This window comes from Corvus moneduloides, chromosome 5 (assembly GCF_009650955.1).
Source record: "Corvus moneduloides isolate bCorMon1 chromosome 5, bCorMon1.pri, whole genome shotgun sequence".
Lineage (NCBI taxonomy): Eukaryota > Metazoa > Chordata > Aves > Passeriformes > Corvidae > Corvus > Corvus moneduloides.
In genome coordinates, this window is record NC_045480.1 from 2,355,809 (window position 1) to 2,373,693 (window position 17,885).

The 17,885-nt window shown below is 47.5% G+C and overlaps 1 protein-coding gene across 6 annotated transcripts in view; it reads left to right on the forward strand.

Annotated features, from left to right (window-relative positions):
- The window catches only part of SLC4A11 (solute carrier family 4 member 11), a 93,913-nt gene that overhangs the window by 10,910 nt on the left and 65,118 nt on the right, over window positions 1-17,885 (forward strand). For all 6 annotated transcript variants that reach the window (XM_032109094.1, XM_032109092.1, XM_032109093.1 and 3 more), the window contains 2 exons: window positions 6,603-6,653; window positions 17,556-17,699. In XM_032109094.1, the coding sequence (XP_031964985.1) occupies window positions 6,603-6,653; window positions 17,556-17,699 (195 nt within the window). The remainder of the gene's footprint in view (window positions 1-6,602; window positions 6,654-17,555; window positions 17,700-17,885) is intronic.

Sequence of the window (17,885 nt, forward strand, 5' to 3'; positions counted from 1 at the left end):
TTTTTTTGTCACATCTCTCTAGGCATGGAGAAAAACAAGTCAAATCTCCAGCTCTTGTCCTGTCTGTCAATTGTGATTGCCCAGAACAGCAGCACGGGGGCATATTCCAATCTCTGTGCCAGCAGGAGCTGGGCTTTCACCAGGCTTTTCCAGCTGAATTAGGTGAAGCTGCGGGAAGGAATCAGCTGCTGGAAGTGTAGATAGAAATGAGAAGTGGCAACTTGATGCAGAATAGCTTTTTGCTTGCTGCTGTCTGTTAATTCTTGCTGACTTGGGTGGTTTTAAACGATTTGCAGGGAATGTCTCCACCAACAGCCTGCACTGCTTGGTTCTTCCTGAAAACTCCCAGAATCTCTTGTTTTAAGGGCACAGGAGAGGCTCTGTGGGAGAAAAACTGTAATACTGGCATATTTGGAGCTGATTGTCTCGTCTGTGATCAGATTTGCTGCCTGTCAAGCTCCTGTCCTATTCTGCTGTGATGCTGTTGTATTATCAAAGGAGTTGGAGGCTTCCTTGTCCTCCTACAGTTGAGCTCTTGCTGCACACTGAGATTTTTAAACCCAATTTCAATCAATGCTCCATATAATTAAAAAATTCCTCCTCTCCTACAGGTTTCCCCTGAGGTATTGTTTCTTGTGTGTGGGATTTTCTCTTAAGTCTCTGTTTCTGCTGACTTTGGGTGGAGAAGGGGAGCAGCACCATTTAGCTGTGGGGTATTTAAAGCACATAAATTGTGACTCTGCCATTGCCCCAAACTGCAGGAACCTGAGTGCAGCTTCCAGATCCCTTGTGCAGGAATCCCTTTGTCCTGGGATGTTAATTCATGCTGGGGTGGAGAGAGCAGAGAATAAGAAGAGATCTGGGTTTTGTATTTAACACCAGGTCTGGTGCAGCCTTGGATAGGGGAAGCTGCATCATCTTCCCCCAGTTTGAAGCCTTGAATGAGACCATAAATTTGTCCAAGCTGCAACTGTCCCTGGATCTGTTTGAGGGGATGCAACTTAAGTGCAACATTCCCCATTTTACATTTAATGGTGGTGGTGGTGGACATTGACTGGCAAACTCCTGGAGCCAGCTGGAAGTGGCCAAGTCCTTGCTGCAAAGCTAAAGCCCTGCATGTCTTCTGGGAGGTGGATTTTTTTCCAGTTACCCATCCCATTTCTGCCCAGTTGTCTGACTGGGCAGTTCAGTCTGTTGCAGTAATTACTAATTCTTCCTGGAAGGAAATGGGGAAAGTCTAAAGGCTTTCTCAGCACAAACAAGTGATTTTTGTGGTAACTTCCTGCTTGGAGTCTGACGTGTTTTGTTTTATCAGCTTCGAGGCAAGACATTGCATGTGCTGATGAGTCTGAGAAATGTCCTCAGAGCTCCAGCAAAAAATGGTGGAAATTGAGGTTGTTGAAGAAGCTGTGGCTGTCCCATCCCTGGAGGTTGGATGGGGCTTGGAGCAACCTGGGATAGTGGAAGGTGTTGGAATATGGGGTTGGAACTAGATGGGGTTGGAACAAGATGGTCTAAGTCCCTGCTGACCCAAAGTGTTCTATGAAATTGGGATATTGAAGCACACCGTGAGTAAAAGATAATGAAAATGCTGATGTTTTTCTCACCAGAACTTCTGGGGCAACTGAATTCTCCAGATGTATGAGCTGCTCATGTTCAGAGACAACCCAGGAACTGCCAATATGAAAGGGCCTGTAAATAAAAAAGTGCTTCCCCAGTACCTCTTTCAAACTGGTGTTGTCTCAAAGTAAACTCCAATTAAATATCAAGGCACCAGATCTGTTAAGAGATTTACCAGAGAGGAATCATAGAAGTTGAAGGCTGTGGTAGTACTTGTAGAAAGCTTTCGCAGAGCTGTGTTTCACTTCAATATAAGGCTTGTGCTGCAAAGGGCTGTTTACTTGGAAGATGCCGGCACAGAACATTTGTAATTGAGTTACCAAAGTATCCCGAGAATGTGTTTTTATTCATAATCCTCCAGTATTGCAAGGCTCAAGAGAACTTATTGCTAACTTTAAAGCAAGGGAGTCAAAATGGGTTATTAGATCGGAGACATGGTGCCCACAGGAATTTAATAATGGAGGATGGCATGGCAGGGCTTTGTTGTTCAATGTAAATGTAAAAATGATAAGAATGTAAGAAATCAGGAAATATACCCACTTCTTATCTGGTGCTTCCCGTGGCGGATCAGCTGTTTCCATCCCAGTCCTAAAACCAAGCACTTTAGACAAGAACAGCAAACTTGACTCTGCTACCACTTAAAAAATAAATGTTATATCTAGGTCTGGTGGAAGGTGTCCCTGGCCACGGCAGAGCGTTGAACTGAATGGTCTTTGAGCTCCCAGCTCAAACCATTCTGTGATTCTCTGATACTCCTCTGCCTTTGTGGCTCTTGGGGTCACTGCATTTGCCTCAGCTCGGCTTAGCCATGAAATCTTCAGTTGTATCCTTGAGTCTAGAAAAAGCAGCTTTATTTTCTCTTTTGCAGCACTTCAGCTCTTCACCTCTGAATTCAGCTCTCAGAAAGCTCAGACATTTTCCTTTTGAGAAAGGAAGGAAGTGGTAACACCATGTGCCTCTCCAATTTAGTCTCATCGAACAGACATCCCTGCAGGGAATAAGGTGGGGTGGCAGTAGGAAGTTACTTTCTGGAGTAAATTAACTTTTAGAAAATAAGAGTGCTGCTTAAGAGCTGTACCATGTGCTTTTGGGCACGTAGTGGAAAGTGTCACCTTGTTCTGCCTTTGGATAGGGAGAGCAATTGGAGAGTCTGGTTGTCCTTGTAGATGATGGGTGAGAAAGTGTCTGGAGAGTGAGGGCAGGACCTCTCTGAGAGATACCAGAGGCACAGGAATGAGTTGTTGCACTGTGCATCTTTGCTCCTTGGGGTAGTGCTTTCCAGCTTTGTCTCTAGAAGACTTTGTCTTGCTAAAATTTCTTTGCTTGGATTTTTTCTTTAATTGTTGAAGTCTTTGTAAGAAAACCTGGGTGAAAGAACGGGCAGCATGGGTTTGGTGGATCCGAGGCTGTGGAGAGGGGGAACCCCTGAGCCCCTGCACTTCGCAGGCTGGAGGAAGATTTATCCTTCATAGAAACACTTCTGCAACTTCAGGCAAACCCTGGAGCGTTATCATGTTGATACCTAATGAATTTGGAGACTTGTACTCCTGCCCAGGCTTCCCTAAGCCCAACAATTGCATTGATCACTGCGGTGTTTCATAACTGGCCCTTGGTTGAACTCTTTTTAATTTCAGGAGTGGAGGTGAGGTGGGGAGAGGAAATGCAAGGTTGGTGTGTGCGTCAGGCAGTGGCTGCTGGAGCAGACAGGGCTCAGCCTTGCTGTCAGTTCTGCACAACCCGAACCCACCGCTCCCGTCCACAGCAAAACCCAGCCAAGGAGCCGAGACCTTGCATGTGAAATCCCGTAAGCGCTGGGAGAGGGGAGCAGGTGGAGCCTGCTGATGTGTTTGTGTTGCTGGCTGCTCCTGAGCCTGCACTTCCACACGAGCCAGCTGGCCTTGTCCTTAGGTAGCATCCCTCAGTGTAAGGAATGCTTGCTCCTGACTGGGGGAATACAGGGAGAAAGGGACTGGGGTGTAAGGAGGGAAGAGATTAATTGGACTGCCCCTGAGATCTGTCTGGTTTGTTCTGCACAGTTAAAAACTTGGGGTTGTTCAGCCTGGAGAAGAGGAGGTTCTAGGGTGACCTCCCTGTGACATTTTATGCTTAAAGGTGGCCTTTAAGAAAGATGAGGACCGACTTTTTAGAAGGGCTTGTTGGGATAAGACAAGGGGTGATGGTTTTAAATGAAAAGAGGTTTAGATTAGACACAAGGAAGAAAAAACTCTTTGCAATGATGGTGGTGAAATACTGGACCAAGTTACCCAGAGATTTGGTGGACACCCCATGGCAGGAAATACTCAAGATCAGGCTGGATGGGGTGCTGAGCAGCCTGATCTAGTTACAGATATCCCTGCCCATGGCAGGTAATGTGGAGAAGACCTTCAGAAATCCCTTTCAACCCAAATTATTGTATGAAAAATCGGGTGAATGTTGTGTTCTTTAGTGCCTCAGAGGTGCAGATGCCGTAGCTCCCAACTTACCCTTCCTACCTCCACTTGTGCTGCTGATCCCTGACCTTTCAGCTTCTCCCATGGCTCCCTGCCTGTGTCTGGGCCTGTGTAAACACCCATCACCTTTTACCTCCTGGGCACGCCACACACAGGTTCCTGACGTCAATGTGCCCCTTCCGTGGGGGATGTAACAGCTTTTCCAAAGGCGCCAACAGGGCTGTTTGGAAGTCTGAATTGGGTTGGTGCTGTGGGACAGCATTATGTTGGGAGAAGACAAATTACCAGGGCTGGATTTTCGCCAGGACATAGTAGGGTGAACGCCTGACTTTTTTTTCCCCCCCAAACGTGCCATTGCATCTTTAATTACAAGGTTAAGACCTCTGGTTTATGACTCATCTGAAAAAAACAGCACCTTCACCATAATTACCCGAGCATGTTGCCGGGGGGATTGTGGCTCATTAGTGACTCAGAGGAACCACTAGCACCTAATGAAATGGCACTGCCTGCTGTAACACCCCAGCCTTGCCCTTTTCATGCCTGGTCCAAGCAGGGACCAAACCAGTCTCCCATAAAGAGGTGATGCCAACCCAGGCAATGGTGCAGTTGGAAGAAACCAACCAATTCCCCATCATTAGACAGCATCAACCCCCAGAAGTAGCTATGTTCAGTTGAAGGAAAAGCAAAGTGTCTCATTTAGCCCAGTGAAGGATGAACATGTTGCTGCAGGCTCCCTCAGAAAGCCATAAGAGGAGTGAGAAATGGATAAACCATCCTGGTGGGAATGTGGGTTCCTTGGGTAATCCGCCTGCTGAGGCGTATTTTGTTTGTTTCCCTGAAATACGTAAATGCAATCATTGCACAATAAGAGCCTCTCTAAAAACTTTCCTTTGATCATTAACATGCTAATCAGTCGGGATGGATCTTCTCCTTCCCTTCCAGGTGGAGGGAAACAATTGACTCGTGTAATGGGTGCCCCTTGGCCACAGTTCGGTGCCGTTTGTTCCTCCGGCCCATTGTTCTGGGATGAACTTTGGAACATTGTGTTTCTCCCTTGGACCAGACACTTGGATTGCCCTCTGGTTTATGTGCTGGCTCCTTTCTTTTTAATGGCCATCAGGGTATCCCTTCAGGAACCTGTCTGCACTGGAAGGTCTGGGTGGTGACAAGTGACAGGGCTGGGAGGTGCTGCTGTCAGTGGCGTGACTTTGCATCCGTCATGTGCACAAAAGGCTCCCGGGGGAGCAGGAGGAATTGCGAGGCCTGCAAACATGGCACACTGTACAAGGGAATAAAGAGCCTGCAACCTGGAAGCCGAAAGTTAGGGGGCAGAGAAAGGGTCTTTGGGAAACAGTGTCATACCTCAAAGGAAAAGCAGGAAGCCTAATCTGTAGAACAATAAGGCAGGCAAAACCTCTTTCCTTGTTGGCCCAAATTCATCCCAGGCTTGCGTAGGTAATGTTTGATTAGCCTAATGAAGTGGGGAAAGACAGAGCAAACCTATTCCTCTTTCTGATTGCGTTTTGGCTGGGAAGAAGTGTGTGAAGAGGCAGCAGCATTGAGCCCCAGGTTTCCAAAGGGCTGCTTGGGTGACTCCTGCTCAGGGCTTGAAGTCAAGAGCTCTGTTACTCACTGTAAAATGGGCCATGCACCTGCACAGGGGAGCTGCTGCCTGTGTCCATGCAGGCTGAGCTGTCACCTTTTGTCAGTGTTCAGAACAGCCAGGCTGGGTTTGGGCACCAGGCTTTGATCGCACCTGAGAGCAGGTGCTGCTGTGCTCTGTTATCCCACAAAGAAATGTTCAATACCCGCTTTGCCAGCAGTGAATTGCAGAACTGACTCGCTACCAAACCCCTTGTTCCCTGATAAATGATGGGGATACATCCCTGCTGCTGTTGTGTTGGTGGATTCGCTCTTGCTCAGCATCATTTCCCGTTTGTGGCTTCCTCACCAGCCCCTGTTGGTGCAGATGGTGCTGGCTGCAGGATCCCAGCTCAGGAAGTGGGCCAAGGAAGGCTGGAGTGTTCTGGGGCTTATCTTCAAGTGCCAAGCACTGTTTGCGGGTTATCCTAATGATTAGGAGGAGCAGGATGAGCAGTGAATCCCCATTTTCATTGAAATTGAGTTGTTTTTTCTACATCAAACTGGTTCTTTTTATCTGAGCACAAGGTACAATTGGGCTTCATTATGGCTTGTATTTTTACAAAAAACCTTTCAGATGCTCAGCATGTATTATTGCTGACATACTTGTTCAAGTTTGGTAAATCCCTGAAATGATCAGACTCATCCTGATCTTTAGTCTTGTTCTTTTGTGGTCCCAGCCCAGGATGTCTGAGGCTTTTATTCAAGTACTGCCTGTGGCTGTAAAGGAAAGTTCTGGTAAATATTATGACATCAATAAGCAAAAGGTTACATTTACCACATTCAGGAGAATCTGATGCCTGCAGTATTTTGGGCCTGGTTTTCTGCTGGAAAGTGAAGACATTCAGCATCTTGATGATTCTCATGTTTCGTTTTTTCTGTCTTCTCCAGAGTCTCCACCAGCAGCGATGTCAAGAAATGGATACTTCTTTGAAGAGAGTGGCAAGTATCGTTTGACTTTTTTGTGCACACACCTTATTGGAGGGAGAGCTGCACTGCAGGGGTGGCTGAAAACCTGACATGGGTGATACAAAATCCATGTAGCTGAAGTGTGATGTAAAAACAATCTGGTGTGGTGGTTGTGTAATCTTGTCCTGGGAGCAGGCTCCGTGTTTTTAAATCCTGTAGATGTTTGAGATAGTCAGGCAGTAAATAATCAACTCCACATTGTCATCAGTGACTGTTCTGAGTGGCTCCTTGTTTTTCAAGTTCTTTCATGATGTTTTCCTGTCATACAGCCTGGCAGGTATATTTGCTTGTCTTTTTCTGGAGTGGGGATCGTGCGTGGGTGTTGGATCCCTTTGGAGACATCCAGCCAAGGAGCATCAGGCAAATGTTGGATGGCTCTGGCAGACACATCTTTTAGTGCAAAGATTGGGTTTTTTTTCCTTTGAAGCAAGATTAAATGGTGGCATTTGGAAACTTGGATCATCTGCCTCAACTTGGATCATCTGCCTCAAAGGTGACCGAGATCTTGGAGATACTGCACTGACAAAGGGACAGTTGAAGGGCAGTGAAGTCCCAGCTCTGCTGATTTGGGAGAAATAGAAAAATGGAATAATTTTAGTTGGAAAATACTTCAAAGATAATCTAGTTCCAACTCCCTGCCCTGTGTTTTCCCCTAAAATAGCATGTGTGTAGGGTATTAGGGAGGGACCTTCTGGAGAGTTCCAGCCTCTTCAGGAAGTAGTCCCTGAGGGCTTGGGGCTTCCTGCCCTTGGGAGTGCTGGGAGTATTCAGGACTTCCAAAAGGTGTGAGGAAAAGACTAAAATTCTCTGCTTATTTAGGCCCTTAGATGCTTGCAGCTGCCACAAGGCTCATCTTTCTTGTTCCAGGGGGTCAAGCCTTAGGTTGACATCTGGAAGGGGAAGCTGAATGTCTGCCAGGTGTCAGCTGATCCAGCACCGCTGGTGGCAGCACTTCCTTTGGCACTGGCTCTCCTCTTCTCGTACAAAGAACCAATTTTGGGGAGTCAAAGGATGAAACTGGGAGCCAGTCCTCTCATCTCTAGTCAGAGGTGTTTTCTGGAGGCTGGGTCGAGTTCCAGAGGGGCAAAAAGTAATGCCTGACCTCAGGGAGGTTTTCTGAGGGTATGTGGGGCACGAGGTCTGGGTAGCCCTGCTCCTTCCTTCCTTCCCACCTCACTTGTGGGCTCTTGGGATGTGGTCGGTGCTTTTCTGAGGACTGGGAATGTGAGAAGATGACCCAGATTGGGACCTGGAGAGGTTACTGAGCCTCCAGCTTCTGGCTGAGAGCAGTGTAAGGGCTTGGGGAGAAACACTGCTGGTTTTGGAGGCGGGACAGAGCCCTACTTCATCCCAAACATTTCTGCCACAGGGAACACAAGCCCAGCTGTCTGTCCTAACATCTTAGGCGGCTCTACATGTCCCCTTTCAGGACTCACCGTCTTGCCTTCCTCAAACTATCCCCACAAACAACAAAAAAACCCCAAAAGCAGATCTCTGAATGTTTTTTTTTGTAGTTGTGGCATCCTCTGTGCAAATCTCTGAGAGAGGCTTCTTTTTTTGTCGACTTGGTGCCATGGCAGTGGGCATTTCTGCCCTATATTTGTGTTATTACTCATCTTCCTCCTTTGTCTTAAGGAGACAGCACCTTGGAGCTGCCTCTGAGGGCTTCAAGAAGCTGTTTGGTGCTTTCCTGTTGTGCTTCTGTGTGGTTTGGGGAAGGAGAGGATGTTGCTTGTGAGTTCCTCCTCAGCCCGCACGCAGCGCTGAGCGTTGTGTTATTCACGATTGGAAATACAGTGGATTTCTTGGTTATGTCACGCTTAAATCTGCTGTCACTCTTACTCCTCATTACAAACTGACCTTTTGGAAGAGTTCAGCTGCTGTGGAGTCATGAGTCACCTTCTGCTGCTTGATTGAGCCGAGGCCTTGGAGCGTATGGACAGCACATCTTGGAGGCTGCTGGTGTGAATGTTCCCACCCTGCTGCGAGGCGCTGCTTTGGTGATCTCTCTGCAGGAGTTTCGTGCTCTCAGATTCTCAAATCCTTCACCCCAAAACATCATCGGGGCTGGAGGAAACCACAGACAAAGACGTTACCTTTTCACAGGGTTTCAAAACAGCTTGTTTTGAAACGGAGCTACAAAATCACCGAGCTGCTTTGTGGCACCACTTGTGGGGATCTGCCAGGCAAGAGATGCCCTTGCCCCACCTCTGAAATAATAAAAATCCCCAATCTCCTAATGCTGTGTCGGGAGAGAGCAAAGAAAAAAATAAATCTCTTTAATTCTGGTTTTTTTGGACACTTCCCTCCCCTCCTGCTTTCTCAGCAGAGGAACATCTTTTGATACTCCTGCTCTGCGTAGAGTAGCGCTTTTCCCTTATCTCCTCCCGGAATCTTGCATATACATATGGTTTTCTGTATTCTTAGTAATTAGGATGTTTTTGTTTCTGAGCATATCTGAGGCTCTGTTCAGAGCCTGGGTCTGTCTTTTGCCAGCTAACTTTTCTTTACCCTCCTTGTGTTCTCAACAGCAGCTGCAGCGATGTTAAAATTTAAAAGCTGAAACCTCATTTTTAGTTGAAAGGGTTGTGGTGAGGGTGATCTTGGCTTCGGCACCGAAGCAGAGCTTTGGAAGAACCTCTTGGATGTTTACATCCATAAAAACTTCAAGTGTTTAATAATTTGTAGCTCTGTTAATTACTGAGGAGCTGGGGAAAGCCCTGGAAGGATTTTCTAGTAAATTAATATGTGGCTGTTTGGGAAGTTCAGTGGGTTGTTGTAGTCCAAACTATCTCCCAGCCTAACTAGCTAAACATCTGGAAAGTTTATCAAGGAGACCATGTCTTCAGCTTTAAGTTCAAATTTCTCCCTTTTTCTGGAAGAACTTGAAAGCCACTTTTGTGGCTTTTAGTGCCTTGCATGAGGTAAAGACTTAAAATGTAGCTGGGAAAAAAATGTGGTGAGTAGTTTGTTCTGTACAGGCAATATTAAGAGGAAAAAGAAGGAATTATATTTGTGCCTGCCCAGTTGGAGATTTCTGATTTGAGTGTGGTGGCAGCAGATTTGATGGCAGCTGTTGGCCGTGCTGTTTCCAACCCATGTTTATTGTCATTTTTTATAGTCCTCTGCCACCTTGCTGATGAAAATCCATGGTTTTACTCATTTTTTGAGCCTGTGGAAGAAGCCTCTTGCACAAACAAACCTGGCAGGGCCTGATGATAATTGGTGTCCCCCTCCCTGTGTCTTAAAGTCACTTAAATCTTCTGTTAAGGTTGTTTTGACAAATGAGTTTTCTTTCTGGTGAATTTAAGTGAGCAGTGAGATGATTGTGTAGCCCCAGTCCAAACCCGGGGATAATTGGAGTCCTGATGAAATGCAGCTCGGCAATCAGGGCTCAGAATTGACTCACCAAGCCCCCCATTGTCTCTTGTGAGCATCCTGCACTCTCCTCGTGGAGGTGGATGAGCTCTAAAGGCCCCGGAATTACCTGCAAGTGATTAAATTCTGCCTAAATTATGATGAGGTTTTTATCTGAGCCAAGGATTTTCCCTGATAAGACACAAACCCAGAAGTTTTCGGGTTCCTCTTGCAACATCCAAGGGAAGGAATCCCAGTGCAGTGCTGGGGATATCTGAATTGTTGCATTGTTCTAAAGCTGGCTCAACATCCTGCAGCTTAAATTTATTTTTTTTTTCTAGTCTTCCAGAGCAAATCCCTCACTGCTTGGTCTCCTCTGACTTATTAATTGGTTTTGCTGGCACAATAAATCACAGTTGTGTTGAAGGGCCCCAAGGCCCCTGTCTGGCTTGGGATGTTTGGATATATTTTATCTGCTTGTTTTTGTTTTTCAGTTTGCAGTTCAGCTTGGTATGTGTGGTGGGGGGGGGGAGTGGATTTTCTTTCTTTTCTCTTTTTTTTTTTTTTTTCTTTTTTTATATTTGACTTTGTTTATCTTGGAATTGTTTGCTTAACTAGGAGATTAATTTAAATGTTTTTGTGAAACAAATCCTTTCACAGTGGCTTTTTCCTCCGTGTGATGCCCAGTTTGCCAGCAGGAGGTGAACTGCTGCTACCTGTGGGAGAGCACCAGGGGGTGGCTCACAGGTCTCTTGCAGATTTTTGTTTCTGGAATTATCAGGAGGTCTCTAATAAAATGATAGAAGGAACACCCCTGATTTCTGAGGGTTCTGCTGCAAAACTGAAACTCCACGTGCTCCCGTGTTCTGTAAAAACAAAACAAAAAACCCCAACAACACTCCACTGAATTACTTGGATTATTCACAACATTTCCTAGAAATCTGGCTGCAAAATACAATACTGGAATTAATTCAAAAGTGCCTGGGTGTTGTTTGGTTTTTTTTTTTTTTTTTTTGTTTTTTTTTGGTGTTGGTTTTGGGTTTTTTTTTTTTTTTTTGCAGCAGATCAGCTCTTGCAGTTCTGTTATGAATTTTCACTGAAGTGGCAGGGGAAGCTTGATGTTTTCATCTGGCTCTTCATGACAAAAGACTCAAGTAGGGTTGGGAAGATGCAGCTGAGGTTATGGTCGGCCAGCAGTGCAGGGATCTGGGAGAGGTTGCAGCTCTGCTCTTGGTGACTCACCTGCTCTGCACTTTGTACCTCTGGTTTGGGTTTTTTTTTTCCTTTCCAAGAGGAGGTTGTGGTTTTATCTGTGCTCTTGAGCTTAGGTAGTGGATTGACATCATCGTAGCAGGTGGTCATTGCTCTAGAAAATCTCTATCTGATGGGCTCCCAGGGACTGCTGGAGAGCCAGGAAGCATCACCCAACACTTCTGGCTCTTAAGGTACCCGTGGAAGGTCTGGCATTAGGGGACACTTCTTTAAATCCCGTTTACATGATCTGAAGATCTGCCCGTGCCAACCCAAATTATTTGGCTTAATCATAAAGTGATTTATTTGAACTGGGACCCTAAAGACCATCTGCTCCACCCCTTGCCATGGAAAAGGACACCTTCCACTTGACCAGGTTGCTCCAAGCCCTGTCCAGCCTGGCCTTAGACACTTCCAGGGAGGAGGCAACCACAGCTTCCCTGGGAATCAATAAAGGAGTTTTTCTAACCAAGGCATGCAAGATAATTTCTGTGTCCTCTTGTCAGCAGCAGACCCTCAGCAGTCCAACCATGAGGTCTGGTCTGGGGACACTCCCAGCCCTCCAGCTGTCTCTTGGGCTGGCACAGTGTCCCTGTGGCTGCCAGGGCTAAATCTAAATTTTGTCTCAGGACAAAACCAGTGAGCCTTGCCAGGGATTCTTTCAGCTGTGAACCAAAGGAAAACCTTAAAATCCTAGCGAGCATTCAGCTTTATTTAATCATTGTGGCTTACAGTTTTCATTGGGTGGGAGACAGCTTTGGGTGCTGCTGGCTGGCTGCAGCCCTGCCGTTGTTCTTGTCTCTGAAATGCAGTAATTTGTTAGGAGGGAAGGGATTTTTCGTGATTCTTATCATTCAGAACAAGAAGTGAGCTCCAAACTCTGCAGTTTAACCTCAGTAGAGATGTGTAAAATTTAGGCGCACGTTTACCTAAAAAGTGTTGTTACATCAATGTAATTGCTCTCATTTGATCTGGGGAAAAAAAAAAAAGAGAATTATTTTGGTGAGTAGGTGATTATGCTGGAATCAGCCTATGAGATGTGCCCACAAACTTGCTTTGGTTCATGTGTGAGTAGGGTGCTGTTTAAACCCTGTTTTTCTAGAATGATCTGGAGACTGGAGAACTGATAACACTTGTATAAAGTTCTTCCAGGTCTCTCCTGAATCCTCCAATTGCTCTCTCCCTGCCAGAGTTAACTGGCTGGAAGGTTACCTAACCTACGGAGGCACCAGGAATCTGTGCTTTCTGTGCAGAGTGTAAAGGTCAGGATGGAGGTGGAGGCTCCATTATTAATTGAGTTTCCTTTCTCACCCAAAGTTGGGGATTTGGGTGTTTTCCGAGTGGTGCAGTGAATCGGAGCCTGCAGGGAGAGAAGCAAACCCTCTGAGAGCTGAGAGCTCAGGTTAATTAAAACTTCACGCCTTTCTTGAAAATTAGTGTCTGTTCTTGGCTAGAGCAAGTTGAAAATCCATGAGGAGAAAGCTTAGGTGAAGGTGACTTTTTTTAACCTAATGCCAGTATCATTGCCAGTTTTTAGGCAGATATAGGGCTTAAATCTCTCTTGAGTTCCCTAATACTCCATTACAGCTGAGCATTTGGGATGCTCAAAAGAACCAGGCTGGATTTTAGGGTAATGCCCATGTCCCAGTTGATGCTCCTTTACCTTTAAAAGCTATTGAATATATATTATTATCATTGATTCCGTTGACCTTCTGTACTTGACCTGTAATTCCTCTGAGAAAATGGATGCAAAAATGGGTTTTGGGCTCTTTCAAAACAATTTGCTGCCTTTTGGGCCTAAACACTCACCTGAGAAATCCAAAAGGGCTTTTAACATGACAAGCTGGTAGTGTGGGATTGCCAATCATAGCTCAAAAAGCCTCTTTTAATGTAGTTTGAGGTTCCTGGCTTTCTGAGGAGATTTTTTTGGAGGGGTTAACTACCACTCATGAAGAGGAGGCGATGCAATTCCATGATCCTGGAAGCTGGGGCTTGGATTTGAAGGAGGGAATAGGCACTGCTATAAATGAGAACAGTTTTCCAGGCTTGGAGAGGAGATTGCCGTGGTAATTGAAGGTAAAAACCAGTTGCTTCCAGAAAACTGCTCTGAGTCAGTGAGTGGCTCGTGCCCGCAGATGTTGGTTAAAGCTCCACAATTGGCTTTGTCACCTGAGACACCCCGAGAGGTCGTGCAGGGGCTGTGGCTGGAATAATTCCCATCCCCTGGGGTGTGAGAGGATGTTTTTAGTAATAAAGCTGCTTTTCTCCCAGGAAATTGAGCTTGATTAAGATTTTTGGCTTTCCTGGAGAAGCCTGCAGCCCTTGGGCTGGGAGTGCCGCTCCCACTTCAGCTTTTCCAGGGAATATATCTGAAGTGGCTGAGCACTTCTGTGCTCAGATATATTCAGTGAGCTTCCTGCTCACTGCAACTCTGCTGATTTTATTGCCCACACTGCCAGGTGCCACCAGAGCAGCGGTGGGACACATAATGCCACCTCTGATGGCAGCAGGTGCAGTCACTGCTGCTCCCTACAGAGCCCTGGGTGCTAAAACTCAGCTCCAAAGCAAAACAGCTGCAGGGCAGGCACCTTGTCAGAGCTGTGAGGAGGATGAGAGCAGCAGGAGCCAGGAGATGGAGCTGCAAATGTGAGGAGAGTGAAGAGAGAAGGCTGGGGATGGAATCCTAGAATCCTGGAATGGTTTGAGTTGGAAGGAACCTTAAAGATCATCCAGTTCCACCCTCTTGCCATGGGCAGAACAGCATCCATTAGACCAGGTTGCTCCAAGCCTCATCCAGCCTGCTCTTGGGTGGATATAGGGATATTAGAGCACAGTGGGTCTGGGCCAGGGATGAGTTACAGAAGAAAGGGTGATTCTTTCCTCTGTAATTCATGCTTTGGAGGGGAATCACCAGAGAAATCATAAGTATTCCTTTTTTTTTTTTCTTCCCAGCACCTGCATAAAATGAGGGGCTGGTTTATTTTCATGTGGCATAGGATGGGCTGAGGAAAGCCCTTAAGGCAGAAGAGGATTTAAGGTGAAAGCATCTGCTGCTTCTGGCTGCAGAGGGTGAGGAGGGGGTTTTGTTCCTGCAGCACTGAAGGATGCTGCTTGCTCTCCTTGGCCTCATGCACTTCCCATATTCTCCATTTCTTTGTCATAAAATGAATCCTGCAGGGTGGGCTGAGAGGGATTATCCCGACCACAATGTGTTCTTCATGGTGCAGGAGGGCTGCACTGATCTCTGCCAGCTTTAACTGTATTCCCAGCTCCTCCTCAGCCAAACCTCTTCCCTCCAGTGCCTTCAGACCATATTTCAGGCTGAAGTGGCACTCCTGTGCTCAGAGCTCTGACTGGCCGTCTTGTGGCTTGTGGCACTTCAGCAAATGCTGCCTTCATCTGAAGGTGCCAACTTGCGGTGATAGAAATGGGGGGAACACCAATTTGGAGATCTTAAACTCTCCCCCAGGAAATCTGATTCCAATTGAAAGGTATTTAACTCTGCCCTCTGCCTCCGAAGCAACTGCTCCTGACGAAGCCTGTGAAGAGTTACTGGGACTTCCATATGGAAACGTGATTGGTATCTGCACAAATTCTGCAACAGCCACATGAGATCCTGCTCTGAACTTCTGCAAAACACTCATCAAACTTCCAGAGGAGCTGAACAGCTTCTGCTGTCGCTTGTGGCATCTGCTGCCCTTCAAGCAGCGGGGGTGGCACTCGGTGAGCATCAGGGAATGGGGAAGGAAACAGCTGCCAGGGCTGGAGGCAGGGCTGGAGCTCAGAGGGAAGGTGCATCTGCCACGCACACAGCCCGTGTCACCTCGAGGTCACCCTGCCTTTGACAGCCATAAACTGCTCATGGTTTCAAACTCCGGGCAGACTAAATAGGCTGAGGGATTCCAAACAGGAGCGGTCTGAAGCCTGGAGGTGGTTCAGTGACAAAGCAGACACCTGTCTGGGAGTGCAGTTCCTGTCCAGCCCAGGTTGGGGATTATTTGCAACCCGAGTGTTTTGTCCGTCCCTTGCCCAAGGGACTCGAGGCTCAGCTGCCTTTTGTTCTGCTCTTTCCTCCCCTAAAGAGGGAGGAACAGAGGATGCTTTCCTTGCCAGAGTCCTCGCTGACCTCTGCCCAACCCTCTGATCCTACTCCACCCTTGCCCTTCTTCCAGCTCCTGGGCTGCTTCTGTCCTGTCTCCAGCCCTCTCTGTTTTCAGGGGCCACCACTGCCACCCTCTTATCAAACAAGTGTCAGTGGGTGGGGAGGGGAATAAATACTTTTCCCTGCTTGGCTTTTCCTTGTTTATCCATCTAATTCCATTAGGACAGGAAGGAAAAGCTCACCCATGTTCTCAGAGCTGGGTGCTCAAACCATCTTATGTGTGTCCCATCTGACCCAGTGAGTGGGAAGGTTGGAGAAGAAGCTCAAAACTTCCCTGAGGCTGCAATTCTGGAGGTGGTTGAGGTGGAAAAAGATGTCCCCAGGCTGATTCTTTTCCTTTGCAGGGTTGCCCAGACTCTCCTGGCACGGGGGGGGAATGTCAGCACTGTGGGTGCTCAGCTTTGAGGAGAGATTACGGTGTCCGTCATGCGTTTTGGAGGAGCCAAACCCCAACTTTGGGACTTAGTTTGGGATCGAGATGCTTGTGTGGGACTTTGTAGTACTTCTGATGGCAGCAGGCACCTTGTCTGGCTGCTGTCCATCCCTCCAGGACACAGGCTACCCCTCAACCTGCCACACCTGCCAGCAGAGGTTTCGTATCTGATGGTGCCCGCGGTGTTCAGGTGTTTCCTGTACTTTCCTCACCTCACTTTTTTCTGTCTGGACAAGTTTCCATCGTGCAGGGATGCAAACACCCTAAACTGTGCCAGCAGCAGAGGGTGATACCCTCGGTGTGCTTTGCTGGATGGGGACAGCAGCACCTTGGATGCTTTTTGAAGTCTTCAGAGCAGTTTTGAAAGGGCTCATTCACATTTATTCCTGTCAAGCTGTAAGGTGAAGGAGGCAAAGATCAGGAGGGGGTTTAATCTGAGGGGCTTTATCAGGTTTTCCACACCTTTCATAAGCAATTAGAAGTCTCATCTGGAGGCTTGAAGCTCCTGCAGCCCCACTGCACCCTCTGAGCCCTCTGGGGAGATGCTGAGCTCCATCAGCTCGTGGCAGGAAATGCTGCAGCCCCTGTCCTGTGTCACTGAGTTCCTGTTTGTGGCCTCACTCCTCTGGGTTTGTGTTTTGTGGTGGAGAACTGTCGGCTCGATCTCTCAGAGGCAGCATGTGCTGCTTTCAGCTGCTGCCTCCACATTTGCTTATATGAGGCTTTAAAAAAAGGCATCAATATTTTAGTTTCCATTCGAGCCTCTGCCTTGAAGCTCCCCCTTTTCATTTCACTGTAGTGCCTAGAGCCAGCTGATGAAATATCTCCCTCCTGCTTCAAATTAGGCATAAAAGACTTGTCAGAAGATGAGAAGAAGCTGCTGAATAATCCTGGTAATGTAAAAATCGACATTCTGTAATGTCCCTAATTCTCCCAATTAAACATGATACATGAGTGTGCTACAAGAGTCCTCCAGCTGCTCCATAACGAGATGTTGCAGGGGCCAGTTTGCTGTTGGAGGAGGCTGGGTTAAACTCTAATTAAAGCCTTGCAAAAGGCTAAGGAGTTGTTTGGTGTAATTAAGAAACTTGTCTCACATTCTCTGTGGTGCCACCCCCAGTGACCTTCTACTCTGCTCCGTGGGGAGCTGTGGGTCTCTCTGTCCATATCAGGTGTCTTCTTGGAAACTTCTTTTTTTTTTTTAATTTTTTTTTTTTTCAATTTTTCCACCTGTAGTTTCAAGTTGCTGCGTTGCAAGACAGCAGCGTGGCCTTGGGCCGGTGGAGGTGTTTGATTCAGGGTGGGCTGGGGCACAGCTCTTGCTTTTGGTGGTGTTTTTATGGTTCCTGGTCAACATTTTCATCCTTATGGTGTTTTTTACCTGAGGGGCACAAGGTGTTGGGGCTGGGCCTTGCTGCCCACACCGTTGGTGTGAGGCCAGAGGGACGAGCCCCTGAGGCCACCCCAAAACATACTGGGGTCATTTCTTGAACCCTCCGGCCCTCACGGGCCCTCAGAGCGGCCCCTCCCCAGGCCCCAGCGGCGGCAGAGGCCTTGCCAGCCATGGACTTGGACTCGGAGTCGGACTCGGACTCTTCGTCCCCCCCGGTGTCCAAGGATGGGCCCAAGGACAGCCTGCGGCCCTCTCATGGCACCCCCATCTCGTTGTCAGGGTACCTCAAGTGCGACACGGACGATGCGAAGGAGGAAGGGGCGGGCGAGGAGCTCTTTGACGGCGTCAACTCCACCATTGTGTCCGGAGACAGCATCCGCTTCTTCGTCAACGTCAACCTCGAGGGCACTCCCAGCGCCACCGGTGAGTGACCCCCAAAAACGGGGATGGGAGGGAGGTTGTTCCTGGTCGTGGGATTTCATGGGATCAGGGCAGTTTGGGTTGGAAGAGACCTTAAAACTTATCTCTTTAAGGGTAGGGACACCTTCCACTAGGCCAGGTTGCTCCAGGCCCCATCCAACCCATCCTTGAACTTTGCTTCTGGCTCAG